At 39.6% G+C, this 27,252-nt stretch overlaps 1 protein-coding gene across 4 annotated transcripts in view; it reads left to right on the plus strand.

Annotated features, from left to right (window-relative positions):
* The first annotated feature begins 4,252 nt into the window (after positions 1-4,252).
* Positions 4,253-27,252, plus strand: part of PPARGC1A (PPARG coactivator 1 alpha) — a 97,669-nt gene continuing 74,669 nt past the window's right edge. Inside the window, exons 1-3 of one of the 4 annotated variants that reach the window (XM_039838074.1) lie at positions 4,253-4,420; positions 9,272-9,451; positions 16,673-16,699. In XM_039838074.1, the coding sequence (XP_039694008.1) occupies positions 4,373-4,420; positions 9,272-9,451; positions 16,673-16,699 (255 nt within the window). In that variant the 5' untranslated portion in view covers positions 4,253-4,372. The other 3 variants (XM_039838075.1, XM_039838076.1, XM_039838077.1) reach the window with 3 other exon arrangements.

A 27,252-nucleotide genomic window follows, 5' to 3' on the forward strand; every position in this document is an offset into this window, starting at 1 on the left:
TGCCGAAGGCAGATTTTGAGATCCCCGTTAAAAGACAGACTGACTCAGTGGCATAGAGCTGGTCTGCAGAAGGTTTAATTGGAGATAAGAGATGTGTTACTGAGTTTGTCTATCGCCTCTAGTTTATGAAAAATAAACAAACAAATAAATAGATGCCAGGAGGCATTAAAGCTGCCCACTCACTCGCCTCTATTTGTTTGCCCAAAGGTGCTTTTGTGTAAAATAAGATTTGATTTTAGAGTGTTCAAAGGCTAGAAGATTTTGTTAATATCCTACCTTTTACCAGCTTTTGTGCCCTGCAAAGCCTCGGCCTCAAACATATCCCAGAGGCTCTGAGCCTGTGCTCAGAAACTGACGTGGGATAGCAGGATCAATTAGTTCCTCTAGGAATTAAAAGCAAGCCATTGAATTCCTGTTTGTAATGATTAACTTTAGAAATATTAGCAATTCTGGGAAGATCCCTTTCCTTTCTGGAAGAATGCTCTAGGCAGACGGTGATCCCAGGAATGTTGGTTTCCAGTTATATGAAGTTGCCTCGGGGGTCTTTGCTGTGCCTTTGTTTGGGGGATGAATATTATTTTATGTATGAAACTTTAGTTTTTCCTAGTAGGACTTTCAGGACTCTGGATGCTCTTTTCAGCTGCTATCAAAACTTTTGCTTTTATTTTTCTCAGTTGTGAAATGGGTACACAGATGGTATTTATCTAGTATTTTTGAGGACTAAGTTGACAGAGATGTGGCATATTAGATGCTGATTTTAATGTCTAGCTTATGCAAGCTCTGCTGTATCTGTTTTCTCCGCTTTTCCTCCTTGAGAAATTTAGTATTAAACTTCTTCTTGTACTGTTTATTATAAGCTTATTGAAAACGGGCAAAGATACTTATACTAATAGCTCATTACTTCTGAGTTCTCGCCTATATACAAAAATAACATCAAAACCAGATATCTTTGCTACTGTGTACTTGGGTATTTGAATCCTGGGTATTTGAGTTTGATTGTGTTTAAGTTTTAGAAGTGGCAGTTGTCTGATACATGGAGGGTGGGAAAACCTGTCATTTTGGGCAAGAGTAGGGAAAGAAGCCCAAACGTTATACCTGGTCAAATATTTTTATCATAAACTTAAATTATCCTCTTGAAGGTTTATTTTCTCTCTTGTCATTAACTCAAAGGATAGATGCTAGTTCCTCCAACAATGTCAGAGTTTTGGAAAATGTGAAGTGAATCAAAGGAGGAAGAAATTCCATCGGGATAGAATCTAGGCTCTGTGTAGATTTGGAACATCAGGGTCACTCAACAGATGTTAATAAATACCTCTTTCTATTGTTGTGAAAAAATGGGATTGATTTGGGTGTGAATTATAATGGTTAGTCAGAGGACCTTGTACCTAACAGGGTGTGTTTTAAGAAGAGGAAACTGGATATTGAGGGGGGGGGGGGAACATTGTGGTTTTTTTTTTCTTTTCATATCAAATTATTCTCTGTTTTTAAAGGCTGTCCTTCTCCCTAAAATTATGTGCTCCCTTGTGCCTATGTCACATGCCTTCTTGGCAATCCTTACGATACGATGCTGTGGACACAGTAAGATTTCAATAGATTCTTGTTGACTGAAACTAAACGTTTGGAAATCTCGAAGGCAGAGTTGATGAAGGGGTGAAGGGAGGGTTGCAAAGAGGGAGGAAGAGAAACAGTCAAGGCAGACACAGAATTAAATATAGAAACTGCCCGGGAAGCCAGAAAAGACCAAGGTTGGTGAGCAACTAACAATTTATGTTCTCCTGAGAAAAGAAAAAACTGGACAGAAGAAAAATTTTAATCTGAAGAGCTAATTAAGCAAAGTACAAGACCTCTAAAATATCCCTCTCCTCGATTGTAATTTTGAGACTTAAAAAAAAGAATAATGGAAGGTACTCTAATTTGTCCCAAGAATCTATTTATACTTTGATTTGTACAGCAATAGAAATTTGAGGGAAAATATAGTATGCTATAGTTTATAAATCACTTCAATGTTTTGACTCCCAACTAACCCTTTTTGTGATGATGAACAACAACAAAAAAACCATATTAAACCACCTCTGGTTTCAGTGAATGTGCTGATTCAATTAAGAAAAAGTGAAATTAAGTGGCATAAAAGACAAATAAGAACCCAACACCACAATATGAACAGGTTAAAATATCAAAAACGATAATACAAAGTGTTCCAGTGTAAAGAATTTCTTTAAAAGGTGTGAATAGGGTTTAAAAAAATGTAGTGGATGCCTAGCATTCGAACACAATGAAAAAGTATCAGGATATCATGACACAGGGATCACTTGATAATAATTAATAAACACCAACTCTTCTTGGTCAAGTGACCAATTTTATTTCACAGTTGACCGTGCTGAGGGTAGAGCCAATGACCTTTCCCCAAATTTTAATAATTTACTGTGGTTTAACATTAAATCAGAATATAATTTCGAGGAAAATTAGTGTTTCTTTGTGGGGAATGCAGAGTAATGCCACTAATTGCATGCATAAAAGCCTTCTTGAGGTTATATTTTCCAGTTCTTTCTTGATTTAGAAAATTAAAACTACAGTAATTTTCCCCTATTTCTAAGAGGGAAGATGTTCCAATGACATGTATTCAGCTAACTTAAAATGTCAAAGCTTTTGGCCATCTTTGTATGTCCAATAATGACAAACTGTCAATTTCATCACACTATTCAGAAATTTACTAGCAACTTGTTGCAGATATCAGAGTGGACACATCTCTTGTATGTGTGGTCTGAAAGAACAAGCAGCCTGATGCATTTTTTTGTTTTGTTTTTCTTTCTTTCACTTTAATATTTGAGCAACTTTAAAATATGTGTTAGAGCAAATTACCATTTTTTTCTTCACCAGGAGGTGAACAATAGAGAACACATTAAATTAACCTAGATAGAAGAGGCGTTTAAGTTGATAGTGCTTTAAAAACTATTTTTAAATACGTGGAGAATTTTTTTCAGATAAGTTATTATCAAGTAAAATAATTGAGCTGATCTGAAAAGTACATTGGGCATTGAATTTTATAAAAACATATATATTCACAAATATACATATTTATACATGTATACATGTTCCTGGAACTTGGAAGGGTTAAATGAGAGCTCTGTAGTATTATGGAAAGTGTTTTTCGGTGATATCTAGTATCTTGAGTTTGTTATGTATTCAGTATGTAGTGTCATCATAAAACAGTTGCACCTGCATTAGCCCTCAGTGTCTCAGAGTAGAAGCAAAAAAAAAAAAAACCTAAAAACTAAAAAGCTCGAGAAATGAATATTTCTGTTAATAGCATGTTAGTATTTTCCCCTCACTCCACTAACATTCTTGATCTGGAACACAAACTACACAACCCAGGGCACTAGGGCTGGAATCCAGTGTTTATTCAAAAAGGCACCCTAAGGCAGTGGGAGAGGAAATGCTACATGTACGAAAAAAAGGCAGCCGGGAAACTAAGCTGATCTGGGCACAGCAGCGGCGACTGTATTGACTCACACTTGTTTTCTGGGAGCCTATGAGAGAAATGGAAATAATTAGAAGGGACCTGAAAGGATGGTATTTTGTTGCTTGTTCTCCTTATATGGAGCAAAGCAAACTGCAGTGACACTTCAGGAGCTGGTATTCCCTACTGCCAGAGGGGCAGCCAATTTCTGGGTGGAGGAGTTTGTTTATACCTTAATACAGGCTGTTTTGTTGATAAAACAAGCAAAAAAAATGCATTCCCCATTCTCTGCTTTCAAACACTTCTCTCGATTAGAAAATGTCTCATAAAAATGCATCATGTGATAAGCTTTTTCTTTAGTCCCAAACCGAACTAGAGTCCACTTGGAGGTCTTAGAATTCTAGTCCTTAGAAAGTACACATTTAGTTAAGAATATAGTTACTCTGTCATGAAACAGGGCGCTTTGCCACTTGCTTGTTTTGGAAGGAAAATAAATTAAAAAAAGATTGCAGGGGATTTTAGTTATTATATGGCCAGGGCTCCGTTTAGAGTCTGTGGCATTCAAAGCTGGCTTTAATCACAGCATGATGCTCAAAGCCTCCAAAAGTCCAAGTGTTTCCTTTCTTTTTTTCTTCTTTCCGTTTTTTTTTTTTTTTTAACGTTACTTCACTGAGGCAGAGGGCTGCCTTTGAGTGACGTCACGAGTTTGAGCAGCTAGCTGCACAGGAGAAGGGAGGCTGGGTGAGTGACAGCCCAGCCTACTTTTTAATAGCTTTGTCATGTGACTGGGGACTGTAGTAAGACAGGTGCCTTCAGTTCACTCTCAGTAAGGGGCTGGTTGCCTGCATGAGTGTGTGCTCTGTGTCACTGTGGATTGGAGTTGAAAAAGCTTGACTGGCGTCATTCAGGAGCTGGATGGCGTGGGACATGTGCAACCAGGACTCTGTATGGAGTGACATCGAGGTGAGCTGGGGCTGGGCTCGGCATTGCAGCCAGGACTGAAGCTTTCCTCGCGATGCAATTATTCCTGTAAGGGGGGAAGGGCTTGGGCGAGGAGAGGAGGTAGAAAAGTAGCCTGGGCAGGAGCTTTTAGAAAGGAATCTTAATCTTATCTTAACTCCAATAAGTTTGCTATTTTAAGGTGGCTCTGAGATGCCTTGAGCAAATCAAAGCTTAGCTGCTGTCATCTGTATCTGTTGCAGTTGGAAACTCTTTCCATGTGCCTTTGGCTCTGTTTCTACTCATATGCAATATTTATGCTCTAAGATATTGATATGAATTAGAAGCTGAAGTCTTTCCAGTGGTGTTTAGTGGCCTGGTTGGAAAAATGCCATTTCTATTTATAATAAGATGAAGATAAAAATATTAAAATGGATGTGCTCAAACAGAGTCAGTTTTGACTCTAGTCTGGAATTTTTCTTTTTTTTTTTTCTCCCTGTGTCTCTGTGTCCATCAGACAGAGAACTCGCAAAATTCTAAGTAATCCTGCTGGACTATTTTAGATTGCTTTTCCTACAGAACACAAAACGATGAAGCCGACTCCTTTAGAACTCTTCTATGTAGATGAAAGATTTGACAAGCAAATAGAAAAGAATATATATGCCTTACAGTGCGAGGTTTTCCGTTAGCATCGGTGGCAGGGAAGCCAACGGTTAAATCTCGCTGTACCACGGATTGCTGCCTGAAGCCGGAGAGAGAATAGAGTTTATGCAGGACTGTGTGTGGAGCTGCTCGCTGCTTGTATAAAAATAGACGGCAATACATCAATTCCACAGTCTCTGCTGGCTACAATTCATACCGAGGGAAAAATGCAAGCCGTTTCCTTGTAATCTCTGGAGTCTAGAGCGACTTAGCTGGGGGACGAGGACCTGGCATGTTTGCATTCTGCACAATGCAATGTTCTCGGAAAGTTTGGGCAACTTGGGAAACAAGTGAAACTTTCAGTGGACTCTGGTGAGATGGACCCGAATTGAAGTGCACGGAAGATCCGAGCTGCTCACAATGAACCTGGCAAAGGACTGCGAGGGCTCCCTCTGGGTAGCTGGGGGCACGTAGGGTAAGGGGGAGGATCGAGTGCCACACGTGATTTGATTAAATAAGATGTCCATGTGGTGCAGCGATACACATCTAAAGTGAAAATAATTTGGCTAAGGCCGGCTGCGAGTGCATTTTTCCTATCTAGCCAGGCATGCCGTGGATTCTTAACTCTTTGTTGGGTTAGCAAATGTTGGCTCCGCTTGCCCTCGCTTGCCTTGGCAGGTCATATCTGTGGATTGCAATTGTTCTTATCTCGTTGCGATTTCTTGGTAAGGCGGAATAGATATGGATAATTCCGATGTCCTGTGGCTATTATGAGTCAGGGTTATAAGTGGCTTCAAAGTCCTGTCTTCAAGTAGCTGGCGAGTCTTCTGGGTGGTCGTCTGACTAGCACTGTGTGTCTCAGCTGCTGTACTTTCATTTTTCCATTTTGTATTATTCCTGATGCTGCTAGGAGTTGGTTGAGGAACTAGATCATATGGAAATACGGCAGATTTATTTTAATCATTGGAATTCCTGCAGTCACTTTTAAATAAGCATCAGAACCATTTAGGACAGTGGCCCTTTTATTTTTGTCTTAAGGAGGTGAGATCTTGGGCTAATTGTCCAGCTGGGGATTGAGTTGTCGGTTGGCTGAGACTGGCCCGTCGCTTCTCTGTTGCACGGTAGGCAGCAAGCTGCTAGAAGCCCTGCCTTGGCGGCAGCAGCTCTAAAATCACCTCCGCCAGTCTAAAATATTATGAGCAGCAGGTAGTGCAGGCAGCTTTCATTTTTTGAATCATTAATGTTTGCTGTCATCCTAAAGCGTATTATGCCCTTTTGCACATAATGACAGGACAGCACATTGGTTAATAAAGGCCTGTATCACTATAGCTACTCAGAGTCCCCAGTGTTTCATAGTTTAATGAAGGTTATATACAATAAGGCTACGAAGATTGACAGAGATGATTCACGTGACAGACACTCCACTGAGACTGTCATTCTTAACTGCCCCCTGCCCTATCCCTTTTCCCCTGTCTTAACTAATTTTTTTTTTTAAGAAGTAAGATTTTTTTCATGAATATAATTAATGTGGTCAAGTCCACTCGTTCTTCTCTTTCTCTTTAAAATTTACCATCAAAGGCACAAAACCTCCAAAAGGTTAATGGAGAATTATACTTAATTATAATGATTCATTATCATCAGTGCAGTTAAGCTAATTTATTGTTTGCTCCTTAACTAAGAGAAAAGTCTGTTGGGGTGAAATAATGTACAATAATTAGGCTTTTGTGTTTAGTGACTGCTTTATCCTCTTAAATCTTATTATAAAATTAAGGCTACCGTTGTGGAATAGCTGTCGTAGTTGCAGAGAAGCGGGAGAACGTGTGTGTGTAACTGCAATAAAACACACCTGTTACAGATGTAGAGGGCAGCGGTACATATCAGCATGGCAGATGAAGACAGTTACGGGGCTGGGACTGGTGAGTCTGGCATCATCTAAAGGCCAAATATAAATGAGTAACAGGAACGCTCGCTACCACTAATGTGTTTTAGATTATCAGGATAATGCCACATTCAGAAGCCCTGACTTTATTAGCGTGTCAGCCCTGGCGAGAGCACATGCATTTCATAACATAAAAGCAAAAATGAGAAAGAGAGAGAAAGGAAAAGAAATAGGTGAATTATAGCACAGAGAGATATAAAACAAATTGATCTGATGTTTTCAATGGTTTTTAAAAGTGACTTAAAATATATATTTATGAAAGGTTAAAGGGTTTTGAACTAGCAGTGCCTGGAGAGGGCAGTTAAACAGAGAGCAAGGAGCCTGGCATTTCCAAACATGGTTTCTAAGTTCTGCTTTGCACAGCAGGAACTTAGGCCGGGTGTAGAGATCTGATGTTTTCTAACTTTTATTTTTTGTTGTTTTCGCTTTTCTTTTCTTTTTTTTTTTAAATAAGACTAACCCCCAGTGAAATCCTAGTGTTTTCTACACCATTGACGAAGTTATCCCTTTGTCTCTGAATTGGTTGCGTTGCAGAAGACTTAACGCGGCGTGTTTGTGCTTAGAAGATGAGCAGCAGGGGCAAGTACGGAGGCTGGGAGCATTAGACCCAAAACAAAACAGGAACTTTGCGCCAGAATAAAAATCTCAGCCCGCTCTCCGCTTACTCATAAACCTAGTCAAGGGTACCGATCTGTAACTTCGGGCTAACTCAGATAATAAAAAAGGAAAAATCCATAAAATGATAAGGAAAGAGTTTTTATGAGGGGCTTGCCCTTTCTTTGTGTTGCCTCTGTGCCTGCAGTTGGGATCTCGCTGGGGCCTGGTGGTCTTGGGGAAGATCTGCAGAGATTGTCAGGCCCCTCCCTGCCTTCCCTTACCGACTGCTGACTCCGTTACCCAGTATCCACTTCCCAGCGTGGTGCCCAGGATCACGCTGAGGTGTATGACCCGTGTAATGTAGTCTGCCAGGGATGACAGGGATGCTCGAGAGCAATATCTGCATACAACTTATTTTATTCAAAATCTAAATGTCAAGCAGGATCTCTAGCTTTATGCCCAGCAGCCGCTGGTTGTGAACGACTCCACAGCATCTCTCCTGACCCCGGAAGGTCGGGCCACGAGGCCGCCACTTCAGAATGTGAGGCCGCTGATTTAGGTTCCTTGGCATGTAGGTGGATAATGTCCTAGGTCTCTCACCACCGGACCCCCGTGCTAGGAAGTTTCTGTAGGGTTCTTTACAGTGCTCAGTGAGGAATCAGCAGTCCAACAGCCAGATCGAGGTTGGACGACCATCTCTTTCATAACGGGGTGAAAGACTATGCCAATCTAAGATTGCCTTGGTGATAAGTAGCCCATCCACAGTAGAGGATATTTTAAACCTCTCAATATATTGAAATCGTTTTTAAAGCATCAAAGAAAATGAGTTTCTTTGAATTCACTTAGAGCATAGTTTAGGAATACATAAATGATAAAAAATATATATTTGTGGTGTGCTATAGTGGTTTTCCTTTATAGAACTCAGGTGATCACACTCACACACACACACACGACTTGCATGTTACACATAGTGAAAGATATAAAGATCATTTAGAAAAAAATATGATTTTTGTCCTTCATCACAGGAAATCGATTTTGACCTGTGTCAAGATAAAAGTTCAGAAATACATGAAGTCAAGTAAAAGATTTAAATAACCGTTCAAGAGAACCATGGACAAGTTAAACGACTTTGCATCATTAGTTGCTAAATGAATTAAATGGATTATAATGGTTAAAATGAGCGTAAATGGAGAAAGTTTTCCTAGTACAGTTCTTATGTTGTATTTTTCATTTAGCAATTTCTTATTTTGTCTCTGTTATGTGTGATGGCAATTCCAAGGTAAAATCGAATTTTTTTCCCCTCTCTCAGAAGGATTGTAGTCTTAAGGGTGGAGTGAAATTTTGCATATCATTAACCAGAAAACAATTTGAAACTTGGTAAGTGCTGTTAAAGAGGCACAAACAAATCCAGTTGATTTCTAACTGGAAGAATCACAGAAGGCTTCATGGAAGCATGGCATTTACCATGGATTTGGAGGTAGAATTTGGGATCCAAGTGGATCAGGCAAAGTCTCCTTTGGGAGTAAAGTGAGTTAAAGAATTTAGGATGTTTTTTCTAGTGACTAAAACCCTGGAAACCAGCTTTGGTGGTGTCGTTGAATTAACCAGGCTTAATTCCTATCACATGCTATTGCAGTTTAATAAATTCCTGAAGTTAATGAAAGCTTTTTTTCCCGCCCCCCCACCGCCTCCCGCAGTGTGCTGCTTTGGTTGGTGAAGACCAGCCTCTTTGCCCAGATCTTCCTGAACTTGACCTTTCTGAACTAGACGTGAACGACTTGGATACAGACAGCTTTCTGGGTGGACTCAAGTGGTGCAGTGACCAATCAGAAATAATATCCAATCAGTACAACAATGAGCCTTCGAACATATTTGAGGTAAGGACACCCATTGGTGAAATTAATTTCTCATTCAACTTGGCTTGGGTCAGACGAACATGATTATTGGTCTAAAGCATACAAACTTCTTACTTTGCTGTCCTCAAAAGTCTTTTGATCACAGTTAGGCACTTTCTATTTTGTGAAAAACAGTGTTTGGGAAACAAATGGATTTTTTTTTTTTTTTTTTGAGAATTAAGGGGCTAAGGATCTGCAACAGAGTACATTAAACTGTGTTGAAATACTAAGGGATTGTGAAAGAAATAGTGACGAAGAAGAACTGAAGTCTAAACCTGTTTATCCCTATTTTCCTGTTTATCCCTGTTTTCCACAGAAAATGGTACCTAGTATAAATTAATGTGAAAGAAGCCATTTTTTTAAACCAAGGGGTACAATGTCTACCTTTATTTGTTTTGCAAAGTAGGTGAGCAGTTTATTATTATTATTATTATTTTAATACATACCTCTGATTTCTATATATCTTGGAAATTTCAAAACCAACTACTCTAATATTTACTTATCAATTAGTCAAAATTCATTTGTCTTTCAGTAGTGAGAATTACCTCCCAGGCTCTATCTATACTCTTATTAGAAGCCTACTCTATAATAAAGAATATTAATATACTCCTATAAAAGTGTTACTTTGAGGAAAAAAGTTATTTCTCACATGATCAGTACTCATTGTCTCAAATATATGTTTTCTTATGGGGACAAACATTAAGTGAGTACTCTGGCAAGTGAATTGAATAAAAATTGAATAAAAAGTTGCCAAATCGATCTAATTTTCAGTATCAAAACCATCAGCACCATCCTCATCATCTAACATTTTCTACCTACTATGTGCACACTCCATCCAAAGCACTTTAAGTATATTTTTTATCTGCCAGCAGAGACTTTTTTTATACTTCAATGTTATTTGGTTGAAATCTCCAGTCATTAAAAAAAAACAATTTTACAATATTTATTGAGTTTTTCCAGCACCTAGCACATAAAAGCCACAGAATAAATGTTTATTGAGTCATTAAGAAACCAATTTTATATTTACCGAGTGTTTCCAGCAACGAGCACACAGAAGGTGTTGAATAAGTGCTTGTCAAACAGTGAGTGAACTATGAATATCGTAAAGCTAATAACAATAACAGTAATAACAAAATGGCCAACATTTTGGGACACTTGTGCTTTATGGATGTCATCTCACTCATCCATCAAAATAACCTACTATTTAGGTACTAGTATTCCCATTCCCGTTTTACACATATGCAGACACTGAGGCTCAGAGAGGGTAAGTGATTTTTCTCAGATCACACAGTTGACAAATAAAGACATGGGATTTGAACCCAAAATTTATCTGACTTCAAAGTCTATATCATTGATAAAAATAGAGTAACAGTGAATTTGGGTGACAGCCATCCTTTACAAAGACACATCAAGCTGCTTCTTTGCTCAATGTATTTAAAAATAGAACAGAATCTTTCCTTTCAGTGTTGGTTAACATGGATAGCTGGTCAGCTGGTGCAGCATTAGGTCCTGCCGACGGCTAAGATTTTTTAATACGTCTGAAGCATTACGTGGGTCAGAATCTTAAGGTAGTGGAGGTAGGGCTGGGGCTAAGGAATACGGTGGAGGAAACGCTGACGGCTTGTGGTTAGTTAGACTTTCCCAGGCTTCTCAGTTGGGTCTTAAAAAGTTCATGTGAGGACTTGGCTGGTTAGAACTGGTAAATTGAACATTCCTCATTCAGTACACTTGTCAGGTTACAGGTGCATTTTAAGTCATGCTGCATTAAATAAACAGTACTTTTGAAAATGTCCATCTCTATAGACCTCTTATCTAAAAATCGGCTATTCCGTATTGGGTGAATGCCACACACTTTGTAGATGATGGTTAGGGAATAAAAAAAGGTAGAGAGAGATCACATGGTAGTCAATGGCTTCCTGGTGGACTGGTTTCAACAAAGGCAACTTTCTCCGTGGCTCGTGTCCCCATATTTCATGTCGCAGCACCTGCATGAGGTACTTCTCTTTGACACCTTTGGGAGACTTGGTTCAGCAACTAGTTATCTGTAGATACTTAATCTCCACAGAGATAGCAAATCCCTTTTTGTTTCCCTATGTAACTTTCTACCACTGACAGAATTGTTTTAATTTATTTTAATCTCCCATTAGGTCATTTTAAACCAGCGGGTCTCAACCGAAGGCCGTTTTGTTTCCTAGGTGTCATTCAGCGATGTCTAGAGACAGATTCTAATGTTAGGGCTGGGAGCAAGGAGATGCTACTGGCATTTAGTGGGCAGAGACCAGGGATGCTGCTAAATATCCTACAATGTACAGGACAGCTCCCCACAACACAGAGCTCTTTGGCCCCAAGTGACAAAGTTTCTATGGCTGTGAAACCCTATGTAAAAAAAGTCATCGAAAGCTCCCTTTATGAAACACTAAAGAATAATTGGTCAAATTTCTAAGAGAAAATACAGTTAAGGTACAGGATATGAAGAAGCAGATAATCACATAAAATTATCGAGGTGCCCAGGGCCTTGGGATTGATATGTTGGGAATTCTCTTAGTGACAGACAACAGAAGTATTCGTTAAATCCCCACACTAGTTTTCTGTGAAGTCACTAACCCATTCTTCTTTGTCTATGCAGAGGGTAAGGTCGTATGTGTGGCAACACCAGTTACAAACAGCAGACGCTTCCTCAGCGTTTGCATATGGCCAAGATGCCTCTACTCTTTCTCTTCTAGTGCTAAATTCAGACATCTTTTGGGGAAAAAAAAAATGTGTTTTGAGCATAAGTGGGATTCTAAAATTCTGTCTGTTTTCCCCTGCGAAGAAGGCCCATGTGCCACAAAATAACCTTTAACTGTCCTCCGCTTTGTGTTGCTTCTACCAAAGCTGCATGTTGCATCCAGTCATTTCCCAGAGCCTGTGCCTTTAAAGCTCTCACAGCGGACTTCAACCTGTGCTCACTTTCTTCCAGTTCTCAAAACTCTGCCTCATCACATTTGTGAAGGCCTTGTACCTGAGCAAGCCAAACAGTCACGATCTCTGCCACCTCTGATCTGCCAGTAACAAGCATTATCTACCTCAGATTCCCAGAATAAAATAAGGCACCGATAGTTAAACCTTTTTCCCTGACTCACTGATGACCCCGCTGGAAACAGGCCATGGGATTTCTGAATTCTAATCAAGGCAGAGAGAAAGGGGTTTTGAGAGCGACAGATAGTACAGCAGGATGTTGAAACGCTGGGAGTAAATAGAAATTTATTCCTTTGGCCTCTTCCATACACTCGAATCTAAGTTAAAGTTTTATTTAACTGTAGAAGAAAAAAAAAAAAAAAAGAATGAAATTGAATGTCATCATTTGGGAAAGAGTGAATTCTTGAGTGGGAGCAAGCTGCGCCAACACGCAATTGTACACATTGATTGAGTAACTGGACACACAAACAGCGACCTCTGCTTGCACAACCTATGTTTGGATGTGTAAATGCAGGTAACCAGGTATGATTCAGAAGCCGCCTAGAAAAACAGGACACAAGGCCTATAGGCGCAGCCTCCAGTGAATCTGATCCATGTGTCAGGAGAACAGGATACCGTCCCTGGACTGGCTGGGAGCAGAATTTATGCTTCAGAATATTGCAACATAACTTCCTTCCCTGTGTTGCTTTTGTGCTTTGTTTGAAGGAAGAGAATAAAGGACTATTTTTACAGCATGGCAGTGTGTAAAGACGAGTGGCATGGGGTTAGTTTAAATAGCGCATAGCCCCTTCTGGGTCATTGTGGGCCACCTTGTCCCGACTTTATTTTAACACCTGCTTTAATGGGCATCTTTCATTCATTTGTCTGTTATTTATGAATGCAGCTACTTGGGGTTCTTTAGTACATGGCAAATGAGACTGTAGTTGTCTCGAGTAGGTCATTTCTCACAATATGTTCTGAAGGCTGCCTGTGCTAATGTGGGAGAAGGGCTCACAGCTGCCACCCGTACTCACATTGGGTAATTACCCGGACTCTCAGTAAGATCTGACACTGTGAACTTTTACAGGAGAGAATGTGGGAAACAATGTCGGGGTAGCTGTCTGTAAGGTATCCTATGATATGCCACCAAAGGAATGGTGGGTGGAAGCTTGCAAGAATACTTGATCATTCTGATGGAAATATAGATGATTTACATTCCTTCTTTTGACTTTCAGTTATATTCTATTTTTTTTTCTAAGATGGACGAATATTCTGTATTTTTCAAAAAGTTAAAAAACAAAAAAAAATCAATCTTAGCCACTCAGTGGTCTGTGAGCATTTTAGGTGTCAAGGACCTACTTGTCTTGTTCACTGAAGTTTTCCTAGACATTTTCTTAGAAAACAGAAGAAAGTGTGCTCAATAAATATTTACAGCATGCTTAATGAGTTAACCATGATGTATTTTTTGATGGTGTGGTCTGCATTAGATAATGTGAAGGTTATATGTAAAGTACAAGAGATCTGTTTCCTAGAGAAAAAAGTTAGGGAGGCCAAATGAAGAAATACAAAATAATTAGCAAACAATGTGAGACTGTGCGTGTATGCATATATACATATACATAATATATAGCCACATATATTGGCAATTGAAAAACAGTGTAAGACTGTATATTCCTCTATACATGTACATGTATCTTTGTATGCATAGTTATTTATATATTATATATATTAGCAACTGGGAAACATTGCGAGACTGCGTATGCGTATATACATGTACCTATCTGTGTGTGTGTATCCTAGCTAAGGAAGAAATCAGCAAGAATAATGTCACCAAAGCTGATAAGAGAATGAGAGTAAAGTGTTTTCATAGAGGGAATAAGTAGGCAAAGAGCTTGGTTTACTCAAAGAAAATATACATTGATGGGAACAAGAGACTAGTAGTAAATTTGCATTTAGGGTGGGTACAAAATTATGGCCTGCCATGAGAACCCAATGTTTAGAGTTTACATGGAAGGAATTAGGTGTCATTAGAGATTTCTTAAGTAGCAGAGCCATGTAATAGAGATGGTATTTAAGAGGGATAATTCTGATAGCTGTAAAAACTATGGACAAGCAGAAAGTAAGGGAATTCGGCAGCAGGCCCAGCCACATTCCAAACCCCATGCAATGCAGGTGCAGGGAAGGGACAAGGTGACAGCAGAAGAGATGGTGTCCAGGGAAATCCAGGGAATTTGAAACACCTTGAAGGCAAATTCCACCAGCCCTGATGAATATGAGTTAGGTTAGAGAGAGAGGTCGCAAAGAAAGCTAACTCAAAAATGTTCCGAAGAGAATTAGAACTTCATGGATATCTTCCTGGTTAAGTTTCTGCTCACCTTTACGGGCTGAACTACTTTCGTAGACTTGTGAGTTGTTTTACAAAGGGACTCTCCATCCTCCTGCTGCTTTAAAGGGGCAGAACATATTTAACCCAATCTACAGATTTACTTGGTGTCTGTATTTTCTCACTTGTCTCTTTGGAGGAAATTCTGCAGTCTTCCATGCTAATGAATTCCTGCTTCTGACTGTGCCTGTGGTCAGACTGACTTTTCTATGAATGGCAAACCTCTTGGAATTTTAACAAAACAAACAGAGGGAAAAAAATGTGTGTGAAAAACATCTCACCTTAATTTAATCATCGGGAGAATAAATTATCCTTTGTTATGGCAGAGAGACTGAATTTATGCGCGAGAGAGGGATTCGAGATTTCTGGAATTTCCAATTTGCAATCAATAGATGTTTGTCATTTAAATTAAATTTACAGCCCACATCCAGATTTTTGCCACACTTGGTAATAACACTTACGGAGAACATAGACTTCAAGTAAGAAAATAATAGCCATTTAAGTGGGGAGATAATTGGCTGTAACATAAGAACATTGAAGAATGTTGAAACTCATGGAGACTTATGGAGTATTTTAAAAATTTATGTTGTACTTATCTTTGCATTTGTAGTCTACCACAAAATTCCAAATTCTGAGTATAAATCAGTTAAATGTTCGTCATGGAGAGTCACAAATCAGGAAGCAATGATCTGGCCCAGCCTGTGTGCTACGTTAGTTTCAACTTCTACTGTCGGCTTATCTTGCAGGGAGTCTAAATAGTGTGTGTGTGTGTGCGCGTGCGTGTGTGTGTGCGTGTGTGTGTGTGTGTGTGTGGCATGTGTGCGCGCGCGCATTAATCTACACACCTCAGTTAAAGACTGTTTTAGACTTCTTGGCTTGATAACATCTGCCTTATCTTGAGAACATCTGGTTTATCACCCTATTTCTTCCTCACCATTATGCTGACCACTAGAAAAATATGGCTCAGGAGTTCTGACCCACAGGGCTGTGTCTTTTGGCATCAACCCCTACGAATAAATAGCAAGTCACAGGATGCCGGCTACATGACCGTCTTTTCACTAACTTTCCTGGCTCTTGCTTTTGTGAATGTAGGTTGTGGTTATGAAAGATGAGGTTGGCTGCTATTTTTCATGGAAGTCGATCCAGTTCTTAGCTATTTGCAATTTGGAAAGTGAGAATCTATATGTTTAATTAGGCACAATGATTGTAGAATGTACTATTTTTTATTTTGAGGGGATATAGACTAACTATTTTGTGGCAGATATTCTGGGTACCCCAAGAAGTGGGTAAGCCGTTTAAGGGCACATCTTAGGCTTTTCTCACCTCCCCAACTCTTAACTGGGTCTTTTAAATAAAAGTGACTCCACCTGGATAGCTTTGAAGCCAGAAAAGTGAAGACCCACAACCACAAGAAAGAAAACTTGGAGAGGAATCAGGAAAAAGTGGCTCATTGACTCTTAGATTTACTTCAAAGATAAAGTAATCAAGACACAGGATGCTGCATGGGACAAACTGTCCGTTTGTATAGCAACTGTGTGTGCTTGTGTAGTAACCTTATACATATGCTGTGTCTATTTGTCCATGTCCCCTATCTATATGCAATGTCGTGGAAATACAGCCCAGCAGATGGCTCACCTCTGAATGAGATCAACACACAAAGCAGATAAAAAGATGAACATTAAAGACTGCCTCGTTAAGCCAAATTGTTCTTCTACTGCTTCCTACCTTAGATTTTACATTTTTAACAAGGTTAATTTGTCCCTATAATTATGTGCCTATTCTTTTAGCAGTGAAAACTTTTATTGTGGGTTTTATAAAATGAATTGCCTGTGATGTAAAACAGTTTTGTAAGGACCATTTTTTTTCCTTCTTTAACCTCTCAGGTTACTTTCAAGACTGTGCACGCTGAGGTATGTAGTTTGAAAGCAAAGCTGGATACTGTATTTTACTATAGCCTGCCAAAGATGCTGAATTACATGCAGCCAGAATGAAAGCAAAGAAAAAGTTGGGAGAGATACACAATGAAACACACATTCATATTCTTGGCAAGGGCAAACTTTTACGAAGACAAATGACTTCTTCTCCATTACACCATTTGTCTCAAAATGATGATAAGAGATACTTTTATGCCTTTTCTGTTCCAAAATAATATAATAATTTGCATAGTTTTAGACTCTAAACACTAACACTTTGTAGACCTGCCCATCTCCATTACTACTGCAAGTTATTCATTCAACGTTTGCAGCAGGATGGATTAATGAATTACCAGATCTTGCATAAAATGACTTGGCCTGACTTTTAAACAACTACTTTCTTTTTTTTCTTTTTTCTTTTCTCTTTGCTTTTCTTCTCTCTCTCTCTTTCTCTCTCTTTCTTCCTCCCTCCCCCCGCCCTCTCTGTCTCTGTTTCTCTCTCTCTCTCTTCTTTCTTTCACTGGCCTTGTCGTTGATATTAATGGGCTCTAGGAACCAAACCCCCTATGGAGTGTTCTTTTTCCTTTTCACCCAGAAATAGCTTCGTTAAGTATTTCTTGTACTTTTTTTTCATTTTCTCCCAAACTTCTGCACAGAGTCAGTCAGTTCAAAGAGGCACCAGCAGGCTAGTAGGGCAGGGAGGAGGGAAGAGATTCAGTCTCCAAGCCCTTGGTGGCCGACGCACCTTTCTGTGCCCCATCGGCATGCTTGCTCAGAGCCGTGTCCTCAGCACAGCGAATTCAGCGTGGGTTCCTTGGTGTTCCTCGCACAATAGGCGAAGCTGGAGCTCTGAACTTTGAAGGGAAGCCTCAGAGCTATTTGCAAAGTGCTGGTGCTCAGTGAATACTAAATTACATTTAGGAAATAGTCTACTGCTACCAGTTATACTTCATTTTTATTCTTGACACAGACACCTAAATCAGAGAACAGTAACATTTCAGAGATTATGGAAGCAGTTTGGGTATGTTCCAACACTATAATAGGATCAGAATTTTAAGGCCTTTTGTATTATTACCAATAGTCACTTAGTTTCTACTGCAGTGTACTTTGTAGGGAATTACAGCTTTTACTAAAAAGATTAAAATGCTATTATGCAAATGATTGCAGTATGTTATTATGTTTACAAATTAACATCCATGGCTCAACACACAAATTAACTAACTATTTTATCTATGTTATTAAGGATTTAATAAAGTAACTGTTAATAAAAATGGGTAGCTTGGAACATTTAATAGGAAACAATTGTGATTTAACACAGAACTCGAGCATTGTGTTTAATGTTCTAGGTGATGTAGTGGCAAAATAAAGTTGAGCAAAGCACACAGAGGAACCAGGGCTGTGTGAACTGCAGAGATGCTTGTCTGAAATGCTGACGGTGAGCTCAGTAGCTTCAGGCTATAATGTACAGTGGGCAGCATATCAATAAATCTAAGCGAGCCACACATACCATCTTCTATTAATAAACAGTTCATTGAAATAATAATTGCTCTTCATGACACGTTTGCTATGTTCCATACACACAGGGAATACGTGATTCTAAAATGGAGCTGAGAACAAATTTCGCTGGGGTGAATGGGGTTTAGCTGCAGAATATCACCGTGTGATAAAAGAGCGAAAGGCCAGTTTCAGACTAAGATGGCTTTACAAACAGGCTGCAGGTTGCTATTCCTGGCTGTTCATGAGAGATCATAAAAGCTAGGAGATAAGAACCGCCAAGGTCCCTGAGAAATGAACGTACGTGATTATGTTATCTCGTGGGTTGGATTTACTAGACAGACCGACGACACCTTCACTGTAGTCCAACAGGAAAAGTGGGAAGAAATGCAGATTTTGGATAGCAAACTTCGTTAGAATGGCAAAGTTCCTAAACACTACAATTGAAATATTTCAAAAGAGATCCAGGATTCTGGTCACTGAATCCTTTGCTAGATTTCAAAACAAGAACCAGGAGGTGTTTCCTATGATTAAGCAAACAAACAAACAAAAGGGAAACCAAAGAATTACTAGAAAATCCTGGAACGACTTAATTTATATTTCAAATTCTTTAGATTTATATTTCCGAAAAGTCAAAAGGATGTAGAAGACTTTCATGTCAACGACAGCCTTTTTAGTTCTACCTAAAAATGAGTAATTATATAAAAGAATAAATAAATAAACCATTACCTATGTAGGTCTACCTATAGAAGACAAGTAACTTGAGATCTTAGCAGGACTATCTGGGTGTACTTAAGAAATATATGAGCAAGCAAGCAACCACAGACCTGGTCAAGGTTTGTGCCCTTGCATCCAATACAAGCAATTTATTTTGTTCCGAATAGCACCTCTGCTGCTGGAAAACTACTTATGCAAATTTTTGATATCTAGCTTTAGCAAGGTGCCTGGTTCCTTCATTTCCTTCCACCTTCGGATAAATTGTGTTGTTCTTTACTCTTCCAAATTTGTCCTTGTGGAAGCAAAGCTTGCGAAAAGAAAGGAAGGGACCGGGGGAAAGAGGAAAAAACCTAACCAAATACAGTGTCTGGGACAGCTTATGATTTGATGGTTTGTGGCCTTGTCCCGTTCCCAGGCACCTGATCAATAAAGTGGTACAATCCTGTTATGCAGGCATTCCGGAACGCTTGCCGACATTCACCTGGCATGACCAAGGTTTAAAGTACTTGCAGTAACTTTATGCAGCACAGTGGAGGAATTGTGTGCCTGTGTGTGGGCATACACATTCACATTCTTTTTTTTTTTTTTTTTTTAGGGGAAAAAAACTGATACTTGCCATAGAAGGGTGGTAAAATAATTAGTCCAGTAGACAAATGTCTTGGCCCATGTTTAAACAGAGCTTTAAGGACACAGTGTTCCCAACAGTCACATATCTAAATACAAACTGGTGTCAGCTGCCATGCAGACCAAAATGTAATAGCTTGCTTTCACATAGGTCATCGTCAATCCATTTTCGTCGCAGTCACACTGCACATCTGTTTCTGCACTCTGCAGCTTCTTAAGGTGGCATTTGGACTTTATAAGAACACAAACAACCAAGCTATAAATTGCCACTGCTGGAGTTATTTTGAATAAATGTATACTGTTTCATATTTATAATGGTGAAGCTTCATAATATTCACAGTGAATATATAACACCGATCAGTTCAACAAGCATGAAATTGTATGTTGTCAACTTGTCACATAAATAGAGTCATATTCTGGCTTGCGATAATGTTGAACTAACGTTTTTTTCCCCCAGAATTGTTGAGAGGGTCACAAAAATGTGGCGAGGTAGCACTTCCTTTCGGTAGATAAACCGTCAGGGCTATTGTGAAGTTGATATCGCTCTTGATGGCTTCCCCTTCTTCACTCTCTCCAAAGCATTTGCTTTTCTTGGGTGAATGCTAATTGGCTAATCTGGTGTGTTTCTTCTGTCATCCAATGGTATCATTTTCAGCCAGTGCTAGAAGCTATTTTTTGGGGTTGTGTATGTGTGAGTAGCTTTTTTTGTTCTCCTTTAAAACAATTTTTTTTTTTCTATTCTTATAGCGCAAATCAGTGCTAATTGTCGTGAGATTCTCTAACTATACTCTGGAAAGCTCTCTTACTGCATTGGCACCCCAGGTAATTCTGAATTCATTACCAGAGCACTATTAAGTGAGAGCTTACATTTTGGTCAACCTTTCCCATGATAGAGAATATAGAGAGATGCCGAAAAGACATCACCGAACGGAATGTGCGACTTACTGAAAGGCAAAAGGAGGACAAATGAAAAGTAGTCACCAGTCGCTAGGGAGTAACCGAAGAGACCAGTTCCACAGTGGCTGGTGTTTCTGCACCAGAGGCATGCATAGAAACTGATGCTGGGCATCCTTCACTTTTGAGAAATTCTTAGATGTGTTCAATCTTCCCCAGCATCCTTCAAATGACCTATAAAGACAGAAAATGTTTCAGTCTGTATCTACAATCATGTCGATTGACCTGGTGAAGTTGCTAACTGTAAAACCTCAGGACAAAGCTATAAAATGCATGTATTACAAGGGTCGATACCTGACACTGGTCCTTTCATTCCAAGTCACCCGTGTGGTCTGGATGGTCACATTTTCTCCTATGAGAAACGACTCGCTGGCCAAAACTCTTGATCTCTACCTTTTGCATATTTTCACATTTTTCTTCATGCTTCTGAATTTTAAAAGTCCCTCTATTATCTCACTGATTTATGTGTCCGTTTATCAAAAAATCATTATTGTCAACCATGAGCATGCATTTCTTCTTGCCGATGTCTGGGGGTATAGTGGTTAGGAGTTGACACAGCCCGTGGCTCCATGAAGCTCATGGTTGGTGATGAAAATCAAGTGAGATAAATGCTCTGACAGAGGAAGTAAAGTAGGAATTTCCTCTGTCTCCAGCTTATCCCGGTCATCACCAACTCCTGCCCTTCTCTGGATCAGTGCACTAATCATCGCCAGAAATGATTTTACCTTGAAGTGGAATTTTGCTGGAGAGCATTTATCCTAGTTATCGGTACTTTTTTTCCAAACCGGGAGCCTAGGCTTAGGGTCCAGCAAACACAGCAGGGTGGATAGAACACTCGACACTGAGAGACCTGGGATTTACCATGTCCTACACATCATGAGTTGATAAAAACAGCAGTTTACTCATTGCAATTGCTGAGGGAAGACAAGAGGAAGCCAAGCTAAGGGAAGAGAGCAAACTGTCAGCAGAAAGTTCTTTAACCAGCTTGCAAGGCTGACGTGACTAGAATATGGTGCCTCTGGCAATGTATGTGGCGATCCTTTGGAAAATACCATTTTGTACCATTTTAGGCCTGTTGACCTTTTTCTCTGAGAATGATATTTCAGTTCAGCAGGAAGGGCTGACACGCTTTTGGCCTATATGTAACATCTCGAATATGTGGCTGAGAAAAGCCTCGTAGCCATCTTCTCATTGTCCCATGGAATGGTCCCACACAGGGACGGACCGTCCTGCTCCCTTGCAAGGGGCCTGCGCACAAAGCATAGTACCAAACAAGAGGTATCAGACATGGCACCTCTACTGAGCTTTATTCAAACAGTTCACTTTCTCTTTCCTGTAATACTCTGATTTAAATCTCTTCTCCCCTGGTCCTTACTGAGAAATTTATTTCTGCTTTTGAATGATGATTAAATAGGGGAAAAAATTCCTCTTTATAAGAACGCCCTTGGTTTTCCCATGGGCTCTTGGCCTAAGGACATTAGCTTCCCTGGGTGCCATCTCATTTGTTGTGAAGTTGGAGCTTATGTATTCCAGACATAGTTGTCCTGGGTGTCCAGAGAACCTTGCCAGCTCAGATTCTGTCCAGAAATGTTCTCGTGTCAGGATCCTCTTGTGTCTTGCCAGCACATGCTTAGCAGGGACACCCTGCCCTCCTCTGAGCTGCATATATTAGCCTGGCTTTTTCTTTTAGGTGGTGCTGCTCGATGGTCAGGCTTACCTTCTGGAGAAGGGTCTGGACAAATGCCGGAGCATTTGAATGCACATGAGATATGTGACTTCTTTCCCTCACTGGCCCCCAATTCCAGGGCTCTGTGTGCAACAGATTTGAGAGTTACATTAGGTCACAGTGCCACTTTCTAGCTCCTTTAATCCTATCACCTGCCAATCCCAGCAATGTGGCTGAGGTGGCTGCTCCTGTCCTACAGGAATTTATGTCAGTTTCTCCTGAGACAAATCTAGTCTGACTGCTTTGCAATATTCGTTCCAACTTAAAAATTCGACAAAAACGTTCTGTCCACACAGAACCAAAGAATTTTCTGTGTTTAGATGCATTTGGAGGTAACTGACTGTTGGCTGGTCTTGGCAGATAACTGAGTCTAGCGATCCACGTAGCATGATCCATGCCCCATTTAATCTGTCTTTGAATGGCAAATGCACTTTTTCTCTGAGTCAGCAAAAGGCATAGCACCCTCCGACTGTACTGTCTGACCTCTCTGCTGCATTCGTGGTACAGAAAAAGAAAACATGGTTCCCACCTTTTTCCTTTAGCCGCCGGTTTGTTTTTATTTCCAGCTTCATGTTTCAGAGCTGAAAGAAAAGATGTATGTTCTGTAGATAGGTTGCATTTTTACTTAATCACAGTGGTTATTTTTGTAATTCATAATAGTAGACCTCATTTCTCTGGCCATTATTAACTTAGCATTATTAATTGTCTGAAATACAGCTGAGAAACGCACCATTTGTAAAAATGTCTCTGTGAAGCAAAACCAAACGCAGAAAAATCATACCCTCAAACTTAATGCATTTTATTCCCAGATAAGCTTCTCCAGCCCTCACACTTGCTTCCTTCTGTTTTACTTACAATTTAAACCAATCTAGTTATCTATTTCCCAAGCACATGGGAGAGAAGAAGAAATAATTTAGAAAGTTAACGAGCTGATAGAGGCAAGGAGATCATAGCAGGAAGTGGGCCTTGAGCAAAAGAGACAAGACTCAAAACTGAAAAGTAGACACATAAAATATGATTCTCTGGGGCCTTTTTGTTTGAGGGCAAATAGCCCTGTATTTCTCAGGACTGTATTTCTAAACAGTTTCCTACAGGCATTGTGCAATATCACACGAAGCTACAGAAATCAATTCTCATAATTTTTTACATGGGGGAAATATGAAAATGATTTTGAAATCTTTTCATTAAATGCTTTAATAAAAAATTTGGTGCTCTAGTGGGTCAACTTCTTGATTCATCTGCACAGGTACTTTGGAGATTGAGGCTTGATGATGAGAGATAAATGAGGCATGTATATAAAAACACATCCATTTATTTAGATCTAAAAGATTATCATGGAGTCTTGGTATCATCCTGTAAGTCTTTCCCACATAGCAGTACTAAATAAGTACTACAGAACGCTCCATGAAATTGGAACTTCATTGCATGATCTGTCAGATTACTTTCTCCCTTAAAAAATAAAACTGTTAGAATTTCCTCTGATAAAGAGACTGCTGATTATTTTTTTCTTGTCAATAGTAAAGCTTTTTGCTGGCAGGTCATTCGTTGGTCAAGCCAAATACAGCTCAAGTAGAGTTATCCTTAAATAAGTAATTTACCACATTACTTTAGAATGACATTACCTATACTTTCCCTCTTTGTTGCTTTCCTACATAGTGCCCCAATAAACTAGCACCCCCACAATGCCTGCTTTATGTGTATATATTCATTTGAAGCATACTAAATTGTAATATTGGTACTATGAGTAATCCTTCCCTTTTTCCCATTTTATTTGATGATCTTTATAGATAAATCAGTAACCTTAGCAACTGCAAAATCATCACTAAAATGTGCAGTTTGGTTTTGGATAAAAGATTTTGGGTAATATACAGGATTGAGTTCCTTAAATTAATTTCTGTCTGGAAACCCAAGGAATGCTGTGACTGTGTCTTCTTTATCCAAACTCTCTCACCCGGCTCTGTCACCTTTCACCTGAGGGAAGAGAATGGACAGCTTGGATTTCTCTGTATCGAACCCAAGCTTTGGTTAGACGATGACCCCTCATTAATATTCAAACTTTGGCAATTTCAAAGAATGATGTCCACCCTCACTACTGTAAGCAGCCCAGCTCCCCCGGGACTTTCTTATGCTTATCTTTTGTACGAAGGCATTTGTGTCGCTTTTCATGTCCCTTTCAGGAGTAATTCTTCCCTTGTTCAATTTTTCCCTTTCTCTTTATGGCTGTCATAATAGCCTTGATACAGTCAGCCAGCAATGACCCTGTCCATCACTCACCTGCAAGCTATTCTTGAACCAGCGGATGGTCCCTGAGTGACCAGATTAATTGTGCCGATGGTGGGCCTTTCCACCCGACCTTTCATCCAGTAGCATAAAAGCTGATTCCGGGCTGTGTGCAAGGCTGGTGGCCCTGCCACCTCACTGCCCTCCATGGAGCCAAGCAGTGGAAAGGAGAGTATCAATGCAAATTAAGCGTGGAGACAAGAATAGAAAAAGGTATGCAGTTGGGGGTTATCAGAAATTAAATCTGTCCTCCTTTGAGTGCCAGTGGAAATAAGTCTTAAGGAGTGAGAGTCCAAAGGAAATTTTCCGTAGACACCATTTCCATAAACTATATTATAACAATGTGCTATTCTAAAAGCTAATTGTTTTGGTCTGTGTTCAGCTGGAACTTTTACCAGGCAAAGGATAAACTATTAAGTCCCTAAATTTAGGATGATATTTGTGGCTCTCTTGGAAAAAGAGTGTTTATTGTCGCTTGAGCAAAAGAGCATCTTTTCCTTTTGTGAAGGCTTTTGTATTGTGGCTACGGCTGTCTAAGTGATAGCTTTCTATTAGTGTCTCTCAAGCTATATTATAGACTGTACGAAGGAAAGGATATGCCTTAAGCTGGTGCCTCATCACCTTCTCATTGCCCAAAACAAAATCATGTATATGACTCTATTTCTGATGTCTGTTAATGGACAGATTTACAGTGGTTCTACCAAATTGAGAGAGAGAGAGAGAGAGAGAGAGAGAGAGAGAGAGAATATGACCTTTCTAGCCATTCAGACCAATCATGCTAAAAATAAGACATATCAAAGATCTGAGAGCATGTTCTCTAAGAGATGGTTTGTAAACAGAGCCAACAGTGACAGCAATATGCTGTGTGCCTGCCAGAGTGGCTATGAACTTACCTTCTAGCTCACTGAGGAGAGTTGTTGCTCAGATTAAGATATACGGGTAGCTTTAATGGCAATTTCAAAACATGTGGCTATGTTAAGCCAATGTGTGTTGGCACATAAAAGCACTGCCGTATTCCCATAATGGACATTGAACATTTACTCCTACCACCTACAGAAGAGGAAATGTTTTTCATACTCAATCGAGCTAAAGGAGAAGACCTTTCTGGGGTCCCTCAGCATCAGAGTAACTGCCTCTGTACAAGGAACACCTGTTGCCTGGGAACCCACAAAAGTGTGTGGCCACAGGTTCCCAATGTTGTGCCCATACTTCCTGACCCGTTTTGACTTTCTCAGTGGATCCAGACTTCAAACTTGTGCAACTATGTTGTTGTTGTTGTTGTCGTCGTTGAAGAATCCTTGTCAAAAATTATCATAAAAAGAATTTACCTCTCAGGGAAAGTGATGTCATAATTGAACAAGTTTACTGTGCCATCATTGTATACCAGTCACCTGATATCTTAGAAGAATCAAGCATGGAAAGAAATGGTGAGATGGTGAAGGACAGAGAATTCCCCAAGGCATCCGGGTTTTTCAGAAGTCGTGAATGTTTTTGGCCTTGCTTTCATTTATAGGCTAGGATCATATAAACTAGGGTGCAAAAAAAGTAAAAAGAGAGGATGATACCATTAATCTGAATTTCTTACTGGTTTCTGTAGAGAAATTGAATGCATGATCATCTTTGCAATTTTAGCAAAGGCCTTAGCGAGCTGTCTTGGTTAGAAGAGAACAGATCGCCCAGTCCAGCACTTTAGGCTGACTCATGTGTTACAATTCGGTATGTTATTATATAGGGTGCTCTGATACAGGAACTGGTTTTATTCATTCTTAAATTGACCCATTTATTAACTGTTTAAAGATCTTGCATCAACTATGTGCCAGGCACCAACTTAGGCACTTGTAATACAAAGAATTATGTACATAATTCTTAAGACACAGAAGTTGGTTTTCTAGTGAAAAAGACAGACTTCAACAACTAATTATAAGATAATAAGATGAATTCCTCCATGGTGAAGCTAAAGATGAAGGGCCCTGAAGGGACAAGCAGGAAAAATGTCTGCTGAAAGGACAAGTAGACAGGACAATTGATCATTGTTGGTAGATTATTTACTCATGAGACTTTGTCCATCAAAAGTTAAACATACGCTTATTTATTTATAAAATATAGCAAACTTCCTGTGTCACTTGTTAGGAGGAAGACAGACAGGTCGACAAAAAGGATGCACATAGTAGGCTCTTAATAATAAATCTGCCTTCTAACAAGGTTTGTCTACATTGTGCCCGGCAGGCCAACAGTTCATTAGATTTTAACAAAAGCAGCAGAGTTAAATAAGAATTCTTCAGTCAAACACCCTGGGCGGTATCTCTGAGAGCAAATGTGACAAATAGAGTCAGAAATGAATTAAATAGTCAGCTACAGCCAGCCAAACTTTAAAAAAAAAAAAAAAAGCCCTGAAATGACCAAAAATGGAAACATATTACAGTTATCTGCATTCATAGGACAGAACAAGTTTGGTCATATTTAAGATAATTCTCTAGTGCCTGCTATTTTTAGTTCAGGGGTAAGCTCCTCTAAGAGGCTTGGGCACTGCACCCCTTAACCTGGCCTAATGAACTAAGCCAATAAGCCGTCTGATTTTCCTCATCCATCCTGGAGGAAGACAGAGAGCTAAAACAAACCATTTGTGGGAAAATACTCAGCCTATCTTGTATTAAGAGCTTTTTTTTTTCATATAGATTTTTAAAACATCCCAATATTAAGTGTTGCCTGTCAGAGACCAAAATGTCAAGCTTTGCTGTTTTGAAATTATAGGCTC

This window comes from Pteropus medius, unplaced genomic scaffold, assembly GCF_902729225.1.
Source record: "Pteropus medius unplaced genomic scaffold, Ma_sr-lr_union100, whole genome shotgun sequence".
Taxonomy (NCBI): Eukaryota; Metazoa; Chordata; class Mammalia; order Chiroptera; family Pteropodidae; genus Pteropus; species Pteropus medius.